Raw genomic sequence first — 18,709 nt, forward strand, 5'->3', positions numbered from 1 at the left:
ACCCACCTCCTAAAGAAATGGAAAGAAAAACACAAATAAACAAATGGGACCTAATGAAACTTAAAAGCTTTTGCACAGCAAAGGAAACCATAAACAAGACCAAAAGACAACCCTCAGAATGGGAGAAAATATTTGCAAATGAAGCAACTGACAAAGGATTAATCTCCAAGATTTACAAGCAGCTCATGCAGCTCAATAACAAAAAAACAAACAACCCAATCCAAAAATGGGCAGAAGACCTAAATAGACATTTCTCCAAAGAAGATATACAGATTGCCAACAGACACATGAAAGAATGCTCAACATCATTAATCATTAGAGAAATGCAAATCAAAACTACAATGAGGTATCATCTCACACCAGTCAGAATGGCCATCATCAAAAAATCTAGAAACAATAAATGCTGGAGAGGGTGTGGAGAAAAGGGAGCACTCTTGCACTGTTGGTGGGAATGTAAATTCATACAGCCACTATGGAGAACAGTATGGAGGTTCCTTAAAAAACTAAAAATAGAACTACCATATGACCCAGCAATCCCACTACTGGGCATATACCCTGAGAAAACCATAATTCAGAAAGAGTCATGTACCAAAATATTCATTGCAGCTCTGTTTACAATAGCCAGGACATGGAAGCAACCTAGGTGTCCATCATCGGATGAGTGGATAAAGAAGATGTGGCACATATATACAATGGAATATTACTCAGCCATAAAAAGAAATGAAATGGAGGTATTTGTAATGAGGTGGATGGAGTTAGAGTCTGTCATACAGAGTGAAGTAAGTCAGAAAGAGAAAAACAAATACAGTATGCTAACACATATATATGGAATCTAAGGGAAAAAAAAAAAAAAAAGGTCATGAAGAACCTAGTGGCAAGACGGGAATAAAGACACAGACCTACTAGAGAATGGACTTGAGGATATGGGGAGGGGGAGGGGTGAGACGTGACAGGGTGAGAGAGTGTCATGGACATATATACACTACCAAATGTAAAACAGATAGCTAGTGGGAAGCAGCCGCATAGCACAGGGAGATCAGCTCGGTGCTTTGTGACCACCTAGAGGGGTGGGATAGGGAGGGTGGGAGGGAGGGAGATGCAAGAGGGAAGAGATATGGGAACATATGTATATGTATAACTGATTCACTTTGTTATAAAGCAGAAACTAACACACCATTGTAAAGCAATTATACTTCAATAAAGATGTTTTAAAAAAAAAAAGTAAAAAAGAAAAAAAAAAAAAAAAAAGAAGGTACGCAATAAATCCCAACCTCATTACTTCAGCCAAAACAAGTTCAAATTTTAGTTCAGACTAATACAAACATCCCATTTTCATTCTAATGAAAAATGCTGCTCATTCCCTTAAAGCCTTTGCTTAATGTCACCTTTTCAAAGAGACCTGTACTGATCATTCCCTTTAAAACCAAAACACACACAAAGGAACACACTCTCCTTATCCCCCTCCCCAGCTTTATTTCCTGCCATAGCACTGATAACCTTCTAATATACCATATAATTCACTTGTTTGTTTTGTTTATTATCTGCCTCTCCCAACTAAAAGGTAAGCTCCATGAACAAAACCTTAGTTTGCCAACTGATGGCCTGCTCTGGCCCTCTTCATCACACAGGGTGAGGAATAAGTCCACAGGGACTTGGATATGCCCACTAGGAGACTATGACTCCTCCTTTTAGATCCTGTTCCAAGAACCTGGCACCCCAGAATTCCCTGCTTAAACTGCCTAGGCACTGGGCCAGCACTGGCCTCTTCCTCTAGGAAGGGCTGATTGTTTATGACAAGGGTGATAGGGAGTGGGATGTATACATTTCTGGGTGGAGTGTGTCTAAGAGTATGGAACAGAACCAGGATTAAAAGGATTGCGGGGGTAGACCAGGGGTTTCCATTTATGTTCTTGCACCCTAGTCCCACAAATATTGGGGGACAACTTGCCCATCAGGGCAGGGGTTTTTGTCTGTTTTGTTTGTTGATATATTTACAGTGCCTAGGACAGAGCCTGGTATCCAGTAGGCATTTAATACATGTTTGCTGAGTGCATTAATTAAGTAAAATTATAACACACTCTAACAGGTGTATGCGAGCAGAAGGTATGAGGGAACAGAAACCAAGAGTAAGCAAAAGCTTGGAGGTAGAAAAAGATGTACGGAGAGTAAAGAAACCACAGCACACAGAAATGAGAGAAGTAGACTGGTAAAGAACAGTTAAAGCACCCTAAGGACAAAAGCTCTGATATATATCAATAGAAAAACAAGTACAGAGTAAACTCTACTCTGTTCAATAGAGTAAGAAAACCATTTGGTACAGAAACAAGAGAGAGGTATACACACAGTTACATCACATTAAAGTACAGAGAACCATGCAGCTGAAGTCCTTAAGCCCCATTATATCCACCATTCCTTTCAAGTTCTTAAATATTCCACCTTTCTTAGGTTCTCATGCACATATCCTTACAATAAGCCCCACAAAAAGTAACTGTTCCTTAAAACCACAAAAGCCACACCTTCCTTAACCTTGCCCCACATTATTTATTCACTTATTTTGTTCACTATGGAATGCACAGCCTCTTTATACTAGGTAAGACAATCTAATACTTTTTCACCAGGTTGTTTGCTCCACCTGAAATGTTCTCTTCCATCCTCTCTCCCTATTTAAATCCTATTTATTCTAATCTCTCATGGTCAGAGCATCATTTCCCCTACTTATTATGGGTTTTCAGTTATTACATTTGTGTGTATCTTTAATCCACTAGAAATGCAACTGTTTAATATGCTGGCCATGTGTAGCTAATTAATTAAAATTAAATAGAATTAAAAATCGAGTTCCTCAGTTGCAGTACCACATTTCAAGTGCTCAATAGTTACACGTGGCTAGCACCTACAGTACTGGATAGCACAAATTACAGAACATTTCCACAGAAGTTCTACTGGAGAACACTGCTCTGGAAAGAAGCTTTACAATCTATGTCCTGTGGCACATACATGAAGGGCAGATGGATTTTCAAAGGACTCAGGGATATTTTTTAGTTTGCTGGGTCCATAATATTGGAACCCATATGCAACTGTACATTATTAAAGGAAACCACACATCTGTTCCTCACATCTTCTAACTACTACCTGATGTGAAAGGACCAATTAAGCTTTGGAAAACATTACAATCATTATGTCTTCAAATACTATTTCAATCCTATTTTCTCCTCTCGTTCTGAGGATCCAGTTAGGCATATGTTAGACATTTTCTGTGTCCTACTCTTCTCTTCTGCTTTTTTATTCTTTATTCTCTCTTTGCTTTAGTTTGGACTTTTTTCTAATGACTTATCTTCATGTCCACTATGCTACCTAATGCTATGTCTGGTCTACTATTAAATTCACCTAGGGACCTCCCTGACAGTCCAGTGCTTAAGACCTTTGAATGCACTGAGTGCGGGTTCAACTCCTGGTTGGGAAGCTAAGATCCCACATGCCTCGGGGCCAAAAAAAAAAAAAAACCATAAAAAAGAAGCAATATTGTAAAAAATTCAATAAAGACTTTAAAAATGGTCCACATCAAAAAATCTTTAAAATAAATAAATAAATTCACCTAATGAATTATTAATTTTAGATAATGTTTTTACAGTTCTGGAATGTCTATTTGGTTCTGATTTAAAATTTTTGATTCTTGGGAGTTCCCGGTGGTCTAGTAGTTAGGATTTGGCATTTTAACTGCCATGGCCCAGGTTCAATCCTTGGTCAGGGAACTGAGATCCCACAAGCTGTGCAGCTTGCCAAAAAAGAAAAAAATTTTTAAAATTGATTCTCTGTTGGAATTTCCCAATTTTTCATCCATTTGGCCCTTTTCCTTTAATTACCTTTAAATGTTAAAAAAAAATTTAATTCCTTGTCAGCTGATTCCAGTAGCTGGGTCATTTGTGAGTCTGCCTCTATTGTTAGTTTTTTCTCTTGATTAAAGGACAAGTCTTCCTGTCTCTTCTCATGTCCAGTATATAAAGGAACTATAGAGGCTCCAGATGAAATCTTCTATCAAGAAGGGTTTCCCTTGTCTCTGTTAGGCAGACACAGAGAGGGGCTGATAACCGCAATGCCGACAGGGACTGACCTGAGTCAAAGCTGGGTTGCAGTTGTCATAACTCATATTTGACTTCTGGTTCTTAACCTCTTCTTCGGGCATGTCCCTCCCAAGCTTTCAACTGAGAGCCTTGTGGATCTGTATCACCTCTGGCCTGAAAGTCTGGGGGATTCAGTCTGTCTTTCAAAGGTTTTTACATTGTGTTCTTTGGTCCCCCAACCCACTTCATTTCCAAACGTGGCAAATATCTTGAGAAGGCAACAGCCATGTGTTTGAGCCAGGTCACACTCCTCAAGAGGAGCCTTGTCTTCTGAGCTACTGCAAGACCACAGGTGATTTTAGTATACTGGATTGAGGCTCCTTAACCTCCCACTCAGCTCCAAAATTCAGCATAGGTGCCGTAGGCAAAAATAACTGTGCATTCAGAGCCCCAAAGTTTCCAAATTGTTGCCAGCCCCTCAAGACACCAAAATATTTGTTAGTTCCTCTTTCCGTCAGTGAGTTCCTTTACATGGGCCAAGATCAATCCTTGACTCATACCCAAAATTGGAAAAATAATCCCAGGGAAGAAAACTCTGATAATAGACTGTTTACCTCAGAAGAACTTTACCCTCTCCAGATTTTTAGTTTATTTCAACTGTTTTGCTTACATAGCTTTCTTATGTCTTTTAAATATATTTTCCCCAACTTATCTGCCTTTTATTTTGTTATTGTAGCAGAAATGGTATTTTGCCATGATCTACTACATCCTAGTTAGAAACAGAAGCCTCCAAGTCTGAGTGATTTCTTGATTCTGTTTCCTCCTTATTTGACAGCATTTTACTTGCTCCTCAGTTACATTTTGAAGGCTGCATATTTTCTGTTATCCCTCATTTTTCTGTAGCCTGAAGAACGGTGGAGGCAAAAGTAACGTTCAGTTGAGGAGATAGGCAATCTGAAAAAATTTCTGGGTTGGTTCCTCACTTTCTTCTAAGAATTTATTATGTATTATATGTACTATAAAAAGTCCCTCAACTTAGAGGCTGTATTTCATTCAAATGGAAGGGGATCATTTGGGTAATTTCCACAATTCAGTATGCAGCACTAGAGCCTTCACTGTGTCAATGTGTAAATCCCAGAGTTCATTTTCCACATTACTATGCAGTTGCCACTTCTACTATTTCTCTAAAAAGAAAATAAAAAGAACACACAGTTGGCTTCTCAGTTTTGGAAATATTTTAGCGATAATTCTCAGGACTTTGTCAACTCACTAGCACACTATGTGGAGACTGGGGCTAGATTAAGTTGCTAAATCATGTTGTGCCTTTTCCCTCTGAAATCTTCAGTTTCCTTCCTTGGCCATCGTTTCTGAAGTTTATTGTATCCAATTAAATTATTTTCTGTTGTTTGCTCTTGGTGAATATTTTTGCTAGTTTTTGCTAGTTTGTACTCATTTTAAGTATTAGGGGAAGGAAATTCTAATTGAACTCAATACACCATTTTATTTGGATATACTCAGTTTTGTAATACCCTAAAGGTTAAACATGGATGTCTAATTTTCCAACACCATGAGCACTGTACTGCCTGGCTGCTTATAATAGGTACCAGAGTTAGAGCCAGTCTATTTTTTCCAACTACCTATGTCCTAATTTTCACTGTCCCAACTATGCCAACTTTTAAAGATCTAGTATTTTTCTGATCCACTGACTTAAGTTATTAAGTTAGTTAACGGTGATGATTATTCAGACATACATATAATACGGAGGAAAACACTAGACTCAGAATAAGGAAAAGATATGTATATACAACTTTTCAGTTGTGTCTGAAAAGCAAAATATGGCTAAATCAAGCTGGAAGGAATAAAACTAATTAATTTACAGGGACCTAAGAAGGTAAATGTCTCCTTGAAAGATCTTATAATAAAAAGGTATGAAGGTACTTGTATAAATCGCTTGGAAACTGGGGTAAGAATGGGAAGAAAGCATTCTCTAAAGGTTCCTACCAAACCCATGAAGGTTCAGGAAGAACCTTCTAATTTCCTTCCCAGGGGAATTTATTTGACCACCATAGACAATTTTCCAAATAAGCTACAGTAGAAAATAAAACTTGAGCATTTCAAATGAGTTAATGAACACTTTCCAAAGTGGTTTCATAGGATTTGGGGATCAGGAGTGCCTATTTCTATTTATGAACAAGGAAATGAAAATCCAAGAAAAGTTAATTTGCCCCAAATAATAATGACATGAATATTTCACAATCAAGTATGATCTACAACATCAAAATTCTAAGTTCTCTAACAGTATCTACCTTTGTCGTTCCAAGACAGTTTTTCAAGTGTAGATCATATATCCTTTCCATGATTAAAAAGAGAATTAAATGCCAAAAGAGAAAAAGTAACAGGATAATAAGGTAACAAGCTGTTAAACTACTTTTCCATAGTTACTTAGTAGTAAATATTAGCAGCATTTTTTGTTATTCCAGCAAGTACTCGATCTGGCCATGGTTCAGCTGTATACCTGGCTAAACCAATTATTTCCACACTTTGCTTTCATAAAGAGTACTGTACTATAAAATATAACCATAAACACCAATTCCTTCCTTTCTCTATTGCCATTTAGTTTCAGAGCTATGTGGACTAAGCCAGCTCCACTATTAAGTAATGGAAGCAATGTAATTATATTCTCATTAGTATTTATCCATGGCTTTGCACAATGGCATAAAATATTTCCTGGTAGTTATGATATCTTGGATAAGGTGCTTTCTCAAGGATTTTGATCTCCTTATCTATAAATGAGACTGGATCAGATACTGTCTCTTCTACCTTCCAAAACTTTACAAATTTGTTCATAAATTTTACAGTAATTAGTTGACTCTTATCAATTTCTAAAAACACCTTCTCATTATTCAGACAGATCTTTTCATTTTGATTTACTTAATTTAACAAAATATCCCAATGATCTTTATTTTTATTTTTTTTTACTTTTTACCTGAATTTATTACATATAGAAGACTGCATAGGAAGATAACTTCTATTGTTCATCTATTAGGTTCCAGACAATTTTCTAAGTAGTTTACAGATATTTACTTCACTTTTTAATGGTATTACTTGAATTTTTTTTTTAACATCTTTATTGGAGTATAATTGCTTTACAACGTTGTGTTAGTTTCTGCTGTATAACAAAGTGAATCAGCTATATGTATACATATATCCCCATATCCCCTCCCTCTTGCATCTCCCAATGATTTTTAAATGAAAATATTAAAGTTTGTCAGTAGCCATAGCAGGGAAAAATTAAAGAATTTGTTACATTTCTGTTTCTAATCAAGTCCAAAGGATAGATGTTTTTTCAAAAATCTTACACCTCGACTACAAGTACTTAGGTTAATATAACAAAGAATTGACAAGTTTTTTCACAGAAAAATTATATAAAAATCAATGATGTATTCCATAGATGTTAACTACTAACAGCTACTAATAACCAATAGGAAGATAAGACTTATTCATCTAAACAAACTAAATGGATTTGGGGTATGTAGAAGAAACAGATAACTAAAGGCTTTGCTAATTGGGACTAACTTTCCAAATGTGACTATAAAGAACAAATTAGAGTTCTCAAAGTTATATCAAAAGATGAATAATTATTTGATAATTTAAGGATAATTGTAAATTTTACATGAAAATTTTGTTGAACAAATGAATGAATTCCCAACCATAGAACAGTGTCTGGCACATAGCAGATACCCAATAAATGTATGCTGAAAAAATCAATGAGTTAAAAACAAGCTTCTTTTTTGAAAAATAAGACCAAGAAAAAGTTAAGTGCTTAAAAACATGTTATTGACTACTTATAGGCACAAATGTTTCAAATGAGAACTGGGATACTCAGTTCAAACCAAGTGAAAATATAAAGAATAGCTCTAGTCAATGAACAATGTGAAATGTTCTTGTCTCAATCCAAAATCAATTATATTCTGCCATTATGTCTTCAGATGGGAACAAAACTGAAATTATATGGACTCTCAAGATTCAGTTTAAGATATTAGAAATGTAAATGAGAAAACCATGTCCTCTTTATTTTCCCCCTCATTCACTGAACACATATTTATTGAACACTTACCATAGCAGGTGCTTATTCCTTTCCTTCTTTTACGTCCAAGGTATTGAATAAACCAGAGACAGATAAGACAAGATTGTATTAAAAGGAAAGTTTCTGTATGTCAACTGTCATAACTTATTTTCCATTTAATCCCTATTGTTCCATGTATAATGTATGTTTATAATACCCAGCTCAGCTTTATATATTTATTCTTCTAAAAGTAAACCGATTTTTATCATTTTCATGACAGTACATTAAATTGTACCTTAATTGTTTTCTCTTGCACTGACATATGGATACGTTCCCTTAGGGGTTTCATCGATGAATTATTCACTTGTGTGGGAGATCTAGTCCAAAAAAAGCAAAAATTTATAAACCAAAGTAGCTTTTAAACTAGTTTACACCTCTCCACTACCCAAAAGCAGTTAGAGAATAAAAGTTTATTCTGAACAACTGAAACTAGTTGCTTACAATACTATTTAAAAGTGTCCATATTCCTATTCTGAGAGTTCTAAATACTAATAATTTGCTTAATTAATTAATTCAGTCACTAAATATTTGAGCTTCTACTATGTGTAAGGCACTGTATAAGATGTTGTGAAGAATAGAAAGTTCATTCATTCACTGGCTCTGAATTCAGGCATCTTGATCTAAGTAAGGGAAATAAGATATCCACATAACTAAAATTCAAAATAAAAAAGGACAGATGCCATAGCATGGAAATTCAAAAAAGAAAAGCATAGTTTAGAAATAGGAGGGTCAGAGAAGACACGATAGAGAAGGAGACACTGGCAATTCGGAGCCAGACAAACATGGATTCCTCAGTAAATTCCTTTTTAGCTTAATAGAGCCAGAGTCATAACCCCTTTGAGTCAAAAGACCATTACATAAGAATAAAGGGGGCTTCCCTGGTGGTGCAGTGGTTAAGAATCCACCTGCCAATGCAGGGGACATGGGTTCGAGCCCTGGTCCGGGAAGATCCCACATGCCTCAGAGCAACTAAGCCCGTGAGCCACAACTATCGAGCCTGCACTCTAGAGCCCACGAGCCACAACTACTGAGCCCACGTGCTACAACTACTGAAGCCCGTGTGCCTAGAGCCCGTGCTCTGAAACAAGAGAAGCCACCGCAATGAGAAGCCCATGCACCACAACAAAGAGTAGCCCCCGCTCGCCACAACTAGAGAAAGCCCGTGCTCAGCAACGAAGACCCAAAGCAGCCAAAAATAAATAAATTAAATAAATTAATTAATTTTTTAAAAAAATAATAAAGGATAGTCTATTCTAAGAAAGACTATTTTATAACCCTACACTGACTTACATTCATATACATTGTCCTTAATTTTATCATTTCAATGCAGACCATTAAAAATATACTTTACCATGGACTGGTACTTGTCTGCACAATGACAATTGAAAATGCTAAGGTAACTATAAACGTGTTTGGCCACATGATTGAGTATAGAAAAATACCTCTTTAAAGTGGATGTGGGGATTAATTTTATTTAGAAAATCCTACAAACACAAAATAACTTTCTCTAAGAAAATGACAGAATTCAATCTAAGAGAAAATCTACATCATTTATATTTCTACCTAAAAGCAAACTTTGTTAAACAGAAGTAAGTTGACAGGAGGAAAAAACAAAGGTTCATTTTCTTTATACTCTTTTCTGGGATTCCAACACAGGGTATAAGTAAATCATTGATAAAATAAATTTTCACTGCAAAGGAATTAGAAGACAACACTGAATGATAGAGCATTATCAAGTTTCTCTTTAAAGAGAAAAGATAGTGAAGCACAGGAGAGAGAGAGAGAGGGTAAAACAATCATAGATAGATATGAACAATTTTAGACTAAAATCAGATTTCTAAAAAGTAGCTCAAGCAGAAAATAGAAAAGATCAAACAGGACAATTTTGTAAAAACCCTCTACAATGTAATAATACAATTTTAAACGGTTGTTCTAAAATTTTAAATGTTTCTATAAATGAATGTTCATTAATTAAAAATATCACCAACTCAGTGTTTGACCGAATTGTTGATAAAACTGGTGAGTATCAATGTCTTGCACAGAATACCAACAGTAATTTAGTATTTTCTTCATAATGCGATGAAGAACAAGTAAATGTCAATTCCAGTGTAAGTCTGGTGTATACCAACTCTCCTATTCTCAGGCAAAATAGCACAATCTTTGGAGCAGAGACCTCAGGTTCTGGAGAAAGACACCTTTGCTGCTTGCTAACTTAGACAAATTGCTTACTATCTCTCTCAAGTCTCTAATTCTTCACTTATAAATTGGGGATACTACTAAAAGAGACTGCTGTGAGGGCTGATATAAGTGAAAGCATTTAGCAAAGTTTTTGACACAAATATCTATGCAAATATTTCCAAAGCAAAAAACAAGAACAAAAAAACAAAAACAAAAAACACCAGTCATACTCTCACAAAATACTACTTTTATATATAACTCCCTCACATTCAAATGTTCAATCTCCCTTTAACTAACTTTTGTTTTTTCTCTTCATACTTTTCTGTAGTTTCCAAGTTTCCTAACCATAGCATGTATTTCTTTTATAACAAATGAGGTGTTTTTTTCAAAAATTTCCTTTATAGACTTAAGTTAATATTCACATACATATAACTTCCACATTACTTACCTAAAAAGTGTAAGAATAGAAGTTCCATTATGATGAATTGTGTTTTCATCGTCATATAAAAGCTCTGCTTTGTTTTTGGTAGGAGCACTGGCTGCTTCTTCATCCAAAAGAACTAGTAAAGTTTTCACAGTATCTCTGCCACAGTATGCAGTGCCATGGTTTATGGCATGCGATTTTGGCTAGAACAAGAAACAATTTCAAATAAATGTAATAATCACCCCAGCTGGATCAATCAGCCACTCTTTTCCATTTCATGTGCTATTGTTCTCCTTCCTCTTCTATTAAGCTATAAAAAAATCAGCCATGAGAAGTGGCTCTAAGGCATATGAATATTTATCCCTCAAGCCATAATAAAATCAATCTTATGAACTTCCAGAAGCACAAAAAATATAGAAAATAGTATCATCAAAGGAAGACATTAGATTTTGGTCAAAATAACATTAGGCTTTAAGTCAGAAAGTTTAGCTACAATCTATGTGATCTCAGCCTCGTGACTTAACCTCTTTGTATACTGATATTTTTTCTCTTATACCAGAAGTGAGATTCTGGCGATCTGAATACCAACCCCACAGATGGCTGTAAAGATCTACTCAAATGCAAAAATAAAAAAACTAGTTGACCTTCATTCATTCAGTAATCACCCATAAGCACATACTAAGTCCCAAGAATTGTGTTTGAAGCTAAGGCTACAAAGATAAAAACTAGTGCCTCAAGGAACCCGTAGGCTCTTTTATAAAATAAATAAGTAACCAATAATGGCATTACAGAGTGCTAAGTGCTATTTCCTTTTTTTAAAATAAATTTATTTATTTATTTATTTGTTTTTGTTTTTGGCTGCATTGGGTGTTCGTGTTCGTTGCTGTGTGCGGGCTTTCTCTAGTTGCAGCGAGTGTGGGCTACTCTTTGTTGGAGTGCGCGGGCTTCTCTTGTTGTGGAGCACTGGCTCTAGGCGTGCGGGCTTCAGTAGTTGTGGCACACGGGCTTAGTTGCTCCGCGGCATGTGGGATCTTCCCGGACCAGGGATCAAACTCGTGTCCCCTGCATTGGCAGGCGATTCTTAATCACTGAGCCACCAGGGAAGTCCCCTAAGTGCTACTTTGAAAAGAATGCATAAATTGTGCAGTGGGAGCACACCAAAAGGTCATGATCAATTTACCCTGGGATCAAGGATGGCTTCATAGAGGAGACACAAAGGGGTAAGAGAGAACATAGTATTTTCAGAGACTACATGGCATGAAATGGCTGAAGAACAGGGTAACAGAGAGGGAGTCATGTGAGATGAGCCTGGGAAAGCATTGTATATCAGACAAAGAAGTTATAAGTCAATCTGTTACAAGGTTAAAAACTCTTCCTTTATTAAGCAAGGAAATAAAATGATACTATTTACATTTAGAAAAATGACAGCAATGATGGAAATGTGTCAAATATTTATATTCCAGGGTAAGACTCTTATTAAATCTGGAGACAGGACCACAAATTAAGAGACTGTAATAGTCCAGCTCAGAAATGAAGAAGGTAGTAGCAGTGAACTAAAACAGTAGCTGTGGAGATAAAGAAAAAGCAGATTAAAAGGGGGAGAGCTGGAAAAACTTAGTAACTAGATAGAAGAATAGGGAAAATATATGATAAGATAATATTACACATAGACACACGTAAGAACAAACTCTGATGGCATTTCTGGCCGGGTTCATACCAACTAACCAGTTGTATGTGCTGTAAACCTCTGGGAAAGTTGCTTAACCTCACTGTGCTTCAGTTAAATCATTGGTAAAATAGGGATAATGAGAGTGCCTAACCCATAGAGTTGTTGGACATTGTGCTTAAATATCAGAGTCGCCCTTTTGAGGGCATCTGTTATAGTTGTACCACTTTCCTCAGGTTTCATCAACATGGTCTTGGCCTCCTTTCTCTACTTGGCTGACTCAGGCTACCAAGTGAACTGTAATGTATAGCTACACCAGAATTTTAACAAACTGCCTATCACAATCTGGTGCTTGACATATATTTTTCATTAGTACCAGAGAAGTCCATACTGTTTAATACTAACTTCATTGAGAATTACTGATTTGTATTTTTCAAAGATGTCTAATTTGGTTGAAAACATAAAATTAAGAACCAGGTTGTCTGCATCTTTATTTCTTGTGACAGGAAATGGGAGAGATTGGTGCTCTTAATTATCTGAGTTGTGACAGTTCCTGATTTATACTTATAATAAAACCTGGTTGTCATTTGAGCCAAGCTGTCATAGGAAGTGTTAACACACATGAAATATGTGGGGAAATAACTGAGAATCTCCCCCATGTCCCGCCTTCAAGTTAAACTAAAAACACGCATTGTTATAGAAAATAGTGCCCGAGGGCTGCGGAAAAATAAGTGAATCATAAAAATTAAGCAAAAGTCTTTCTTCATACACGGGCTATCACAATTATACCTAATAAAAAGGGGATTTTGTTACCTGAACAATTAAACTGCAACAAATGAATTACTATAACACGTACTCCAAAATTCTGTTCTAGAACTAAAAACATGGTAGTCAATTTCTCCTATAAAACTATAGTTTTAATACTTTATAATGTCTGACTATCTATGTAAGAAAAACAAGAAAGAGGTAAATTTTCTGGAATATATAATTAAACAATTACTAAGTATAGGAAAAATTCCTAATGTCTGCAGTAAACCAGCAATGGAGGTAGTAAATAAGAGATCATGGAAATAGAAAAATTCTATAAAAGAAAAATAAACTGCTGAATAGAAACTATTTCTGCTGTTGTTCTATGGAGTGCCTAGTACTGGGGTCATAACCAGAGACACCAGACTCTTATTTTATACCTGATTAAATGGGAAAATAATTGTTTTATAAAAATAATTATTGAAAAATATGACAAAACACCTTAATATCCATCAAGAACTATAAATTTCTAGTGCTACAAGGGATACTGAAGATTATCCAATGTGCTTCTTTAACAAACAGAGACAATTTGGCCCATAGAGGTTATGATTTACCCAAGTCGAACATAATCCTGCATAATCTATTGAGAAACTTATATTTTCAACATCTTATAACAGAGGAAACACATTCTTCTGACTTAAGTAGCAATTGTAAACCACTTCTACAGCAAGTAGGAGATATAATGTTTTGTACAGAAGGATAATGAAAAATAAAAACCTCATTACCCGTGCAGGACTGATGTCAGTGGTACTAAGAGCTAAATCTCCTTGTTGAGAATTGATAATACTTTTAATCCTCAAATCCAAATCTTGAGCAACTTCCTCTACTGCTTTATAAAAAGGATCCCTGCTGTTCTGGCCTTTAATCAGCTGCATCTTTATCACTGAGAGTATCCGACCCCCTGCAATACTGAAAATAGAAATAAGATCACTTTTATAATAGTATTAGAGATGTCAATATGCTTATAAGCTTGAAAATATAATTCTCAGAGTTAATCAACACTTTTCAAAGAATATGGCTTTAATCTTAGAAATCAAACAGTAACACATTTAAGAAAAGGATAAGAACCATTAGAAACAAAATTTAAAAGTTTTTCTAAAAGCAAGTTATTTCAGTAAGGTAAGTTACTTCTTCCTTGATTTGAAAGCTAGGGGAAATAATTTAGTTATATATGATATATGATAAAAGGTTCAGATGCAGTTATATACATGCAATATACTTAAAATACATACCTTTAGGTACAACTAAGATAACACAAACTACCTCTCATTGAATACCTAAATTCCTACATAAATTAATCTTTTTTTTAAACATCTTTATTGGAGTATAATTGCTTTACAATGGTGTGTTACTTTCTGCTTTATAACAAAGTGAATCAGCTCCACATATACATATATCCCCATATCTCCTCCCTCTTGCATCTCCCACCCTCCCTATCCCACCTTTCTAGGTGGTCACAAAGCACTGAGCTGATCTCCCTGTGCTATGTGGCTGCTTCCCACTAGCTATCGATTTTACATTTGGTAATGTATATATGCCATGCCACTCTCTCACTTCATCCCAGCTTACCCTTCCCCCTCCCCGTGTCCTCAAGTCCATTCTCTAATAGGTCTGCGTCTTTATTCCCATCCTGCCCCTAGGTTCTTCATAACCTTTTTTTTTTTTTTAGATTCCATATATATGTGTTAGCATACGGTATTTGTTTTTCTCTTTCTGACTTACTTCACTCTGTATGACAGACTCTAGGTCCATCCACCTCACTACAAATAGTTCAATTTCGTTTCTTTTTATGGCTGAGTAATATTCCATTATATATATGTGCCACATCTTCTTTATCCATTCATCTGTCGATGGACACTTAGGTTGCTTCCATGTCCTGGCTATTGTAAATAGAGCTGCAATGAACATTGTGGTACATGACTCTTTTTGAATTATGGTTTTCTCAGGGTATATGCCCAGCTCTATTTTTAGTTTTTTAAGGAACCTCCATACTGTTCTCCATAGTGGCTGTATCAATTTACATTCCCACCAACAGTGCAAGAGTGTTCCCTTTTCTCCACACCCTCTCCAGCATTTATTGTTTCTAGATTTTTTGATGATGGCCATTCTGACCGGTGTGAGATGATACCTCATTGTAGTTTTGATTTGCATTTCTCTAATGATTAATGATGTTGAGCATTCTTTCGTGTGTCTGTTGGCAATCTGTATATCTTCTTTGGAGAAATGTCTATTTAGGTCTTCTGCCCATTTTTGGATTGGGTTGTTTGTTTTTTTGTTATTGAGCTGCATGAGCTGCTTGTAAATCTTAGAGATTAATCCTTTGTCAGTTGCTTCATTTGCAAATATTTTCTCCCATTCTGAGGGTTGTCTTTTGGTCTTGTTTATGGTTTCCTTTGTTGTGCAAAACCTTTTAAGTTTCATTAGGTCCCATTTGTTTATTTGTGTTTTTATTTCCATTTCTCTAGGAGCTGGGTCAAGAAGGATCTTGCTGTGATTTATGTCATAGAGTGTTCTGCCTATGTTTTCCTCTAAGAGTTTTATAGTGTCTGGCCTTACATTTAGGTCTTTAATCCATTTTGAGTTTATTTTTGTGTATGGTGTTAGGGAGTGTTCTAATTTCATTCTTTTACATGTAGCTGTCCAGTTTTCCCAGCACCACTTATTGAAGAGACTGTCTTAGCAATGAATTTGGTAAAATAGCAGGATACAAAATTAATGCACAGAAATCTCTAGCATTCCTGTACACTAATGATAAGGTTACATAACTTAATCTTTAAACCAATTCAATAAGTATTATTACCCATAAATTACAGATGAAAAAATTGAGTCTCAAAAAGGTTTAACAGCTTGTCCAAGAACACACAGTGTTTGTTCTGGGCTAGGAAGAAGGTGATAAGGAAGGAGACGGACCTGAAATACATGATATTGCACTCTAACATGAGAAGGGTTATTATATGGAAGAGGAAATTAAACTAGTTAATACTAATCTAAAGGAAACCAGAGACTGGACCAATTATGGCCAACAGACAAGTATTTTTAAAAACATGAAATCAACTGTTTCTTTATACTGAGCCTGAACCTCAATGAATTTGGGTTGCAGTTCCTGCTCTAGAAGGCTGACCTAAGACCAATGTGAGAAGGAGGAAGGATTTTGGTCCATTACAAGGAAGACATTAAAGGTGTCCAACAATAAAAGAAGGCTGTTTTTTGAAGTTAAGAGATCTCCATCCCTAGAGGTATCCCTGGAAAGGCTGCACAGTGTCTAATGAGAAAGTGGTGTGGTCTGGCTATGGAGTCAGACAACCTAAGCACACATCACAACTCCCTCACTTTCTACCTTGAATATGCTATTTAACCACTCTGTGACTTTTATAGTAGCCTAAAGGAAATTATGAATAGTTCTCATCCTCACTGCCTTATTGCCAGGCTTTATGTTTTAGGAAAGAAGCCAGGTTCCCTAACGACACTGGAAACATGATTGTTCATATACAAATAGCTTGTCCAAATAGAGAAGGAAAGTTAGAAGAAAACTGCAGAGACTGCATTACATCAGTATCTTCCAAATTTGCCTGATCATCAGAATCATACTCAGCATTTGTTTAAAATATCAGCTCCAGTGAGTACACCTCCACCTGGAGGGCAGGCCAGCTCTAAAAGGGAGAGAGAGGCTGAGGGAACCATACCCAGTTCTTTTCATCTTACCAGTTATGAGTTGGGAGGAATGAATGAAGGGTAGGGAGAGAAATGTGGTGTTTTGTGGAGGAAGTTCCTCCACATGGACACATGAAGCCAGAGAAAAAGGAGGTCCCCTCACTAATAAATGGGTCTAAAATACAGGAGGTGTAATGCAAATACTAACAATGTAACTGGTTAATATCTGAAAGGGAGATTAGTAGATTAGTCTCTGCTGATACAAAGAACTCACTCAATGATCTGCTAATTTCAGTGCATTGTTGTCCTTCTTAGGGGTATAGGGGCTCACCTATATGTCGTCTGCTGAGCTTGATGTGGATTATGGCCAAACAGCCCTATGTTAGAGTCTGGCCAGAGCACATATAATAAAAAGGGCCTGATTCTTGAAAAATAAAAAATAAGTAAAAAATAGAAAATAAAATAAAATAAAATATCAGCTCCAGATCCCATCCTACTGAATCACAGTCTCCAGACAAGGATACTAAATAGCTGCATTTCTTTTGAAGATATCACAGGTGATTCTTATGACTAGACAAGCTTGGGAAACATTTCATGAAAAAATTAGCTCCTTGAGAAAGGAAACATATTTTACTAATCATCATACTAACTTGGCACACAGAAGAAATAATTGATATCTCTACTGAATAAATGACTGCTATCACACATAACAGTGTGAAGTTTTTACTTGTAAGATAAAAGATATATATTTTACTCTTTTTCATATTATTATTATTATTTGCAGTAGAAAAGCACTTAGAGAGTTTCAACTTACACTATGGCAGACTAGTTACTCTAGGGGAACATTCCACTAAGCTTGGTAAGAATCGGGGGAAATCTCCAAGTACCACCCAATTTCTTCCCTAAAAAATTGACAAAAGCTGGAATGGAAAGTTGGAAGCTGTGAGTGGTAAGCAGGATGAATGGGGGTTTTCATGAGGACAAAAATCTCTAGTAGCAACATGATCAGGACGCAAACCCTGAGTGGGAGAGAGATTTCCACACTGAGTCTGAACCTTCCAAGGGGGAAGGTAGCTAGTATGGCTTTTATTAGATTTATTCTATGTATTTTATATTTTTGAAGTTTTTAAAAAAAAACATTTTCTGTTTGGTTATGACGTAGAAATACAATTGCTTTTTTTAATTGATCTGTGCCCAGCAACACTGTGAAACTCTACCATTAATTTTAATAATTTGCCTTTAGATTCTTGGAGTTTTCTACATATACAATCATATTATCACTAAATAGAGTTTTATTTCTTCCTTCTCAATTGTTATATCTCCTATTTCTTTTTCTTGCCTTACTACACTGAATTGGACATCCAATATTATGCTGAAAAGAAATGAGAACAGGAACTCTTGTCTTGTTCTAAATCTTAAATAATGTGCTAAAACATTTTACCAAGTAGGTTTTCATAGAAACCCTATATCAAGTTAAAGCCCTCATTCTTAGTTCATTTTATGCTGAAAGGGTAGTAGCCCTACAGGTTGGGTATGTCCCAACAGACACCTCACCTTGGGCAGTCCCTGGGCTTTGTCCCCTGCTCCCTCAGACTTTAGTGACTATAAGAACAGACCCTCCAGATCACCAAATTCAGCAAGTTCTTTCAAAATAAAAGCTGGCTTCCCTTCTTGACTTCCCTCTCTGACTTTCTTCCTTCCCCCAGTTTTTGGCCTATTTTCATTGCATTCACCTACTCATCAATGCATTTAAGTACTTTATAAATATGTTGTCCAGCAGTATTAATTATTTTCAATGG

The 18,709-nt window shown here is 35.9% G+C and overlaps 1 protein-coding gene across 1 annotated transcript in view; it reads right to left on the minus strand.

The window, feature by feature from the left end:
* The window catches only part of PARPBP (PARP1 binding protein), an 85,211-nt gene that overhangs the window by 11,613 nt on the left and 54,889 nt on the right, over nt 1-18,709 (minus strand). The window contains exons 7-9 of the mRNA XM_061206558.1: nt 13,985-14,168; nt 10,811-10,989; nt 8,420-8,501 (exon numbers count right to left, since the gene is read on the minus strand). Of these exons, the coding sequence (XP_061062541.1) occupies nt 8,420-8,501; nt 10,811-10,989; nt 13,985-14,168 (445 nt within the window). The remainder of the gene's footprint in view (nt 1-8,419; nt 8,502-10,810; nt 10,990-13,984; nt 14,169-18,709) is intronic.

This window comes from Eubalaena glacialis, chromosome 11 (genome assembly GCF_028564815.1).
Source record: "Eubalaena glacialis isolate mEubGla1 chromosome 11, mEubGla1.1.hap2.+ XY, whole genome shotgun sequence".
NCBI classification, from domain to species: Eukaryota; Metazoa; Chordata; class Mammalia; order Artiodactyla; family Balaenidae; genus Eubalaena; species Eubalaena glacialis.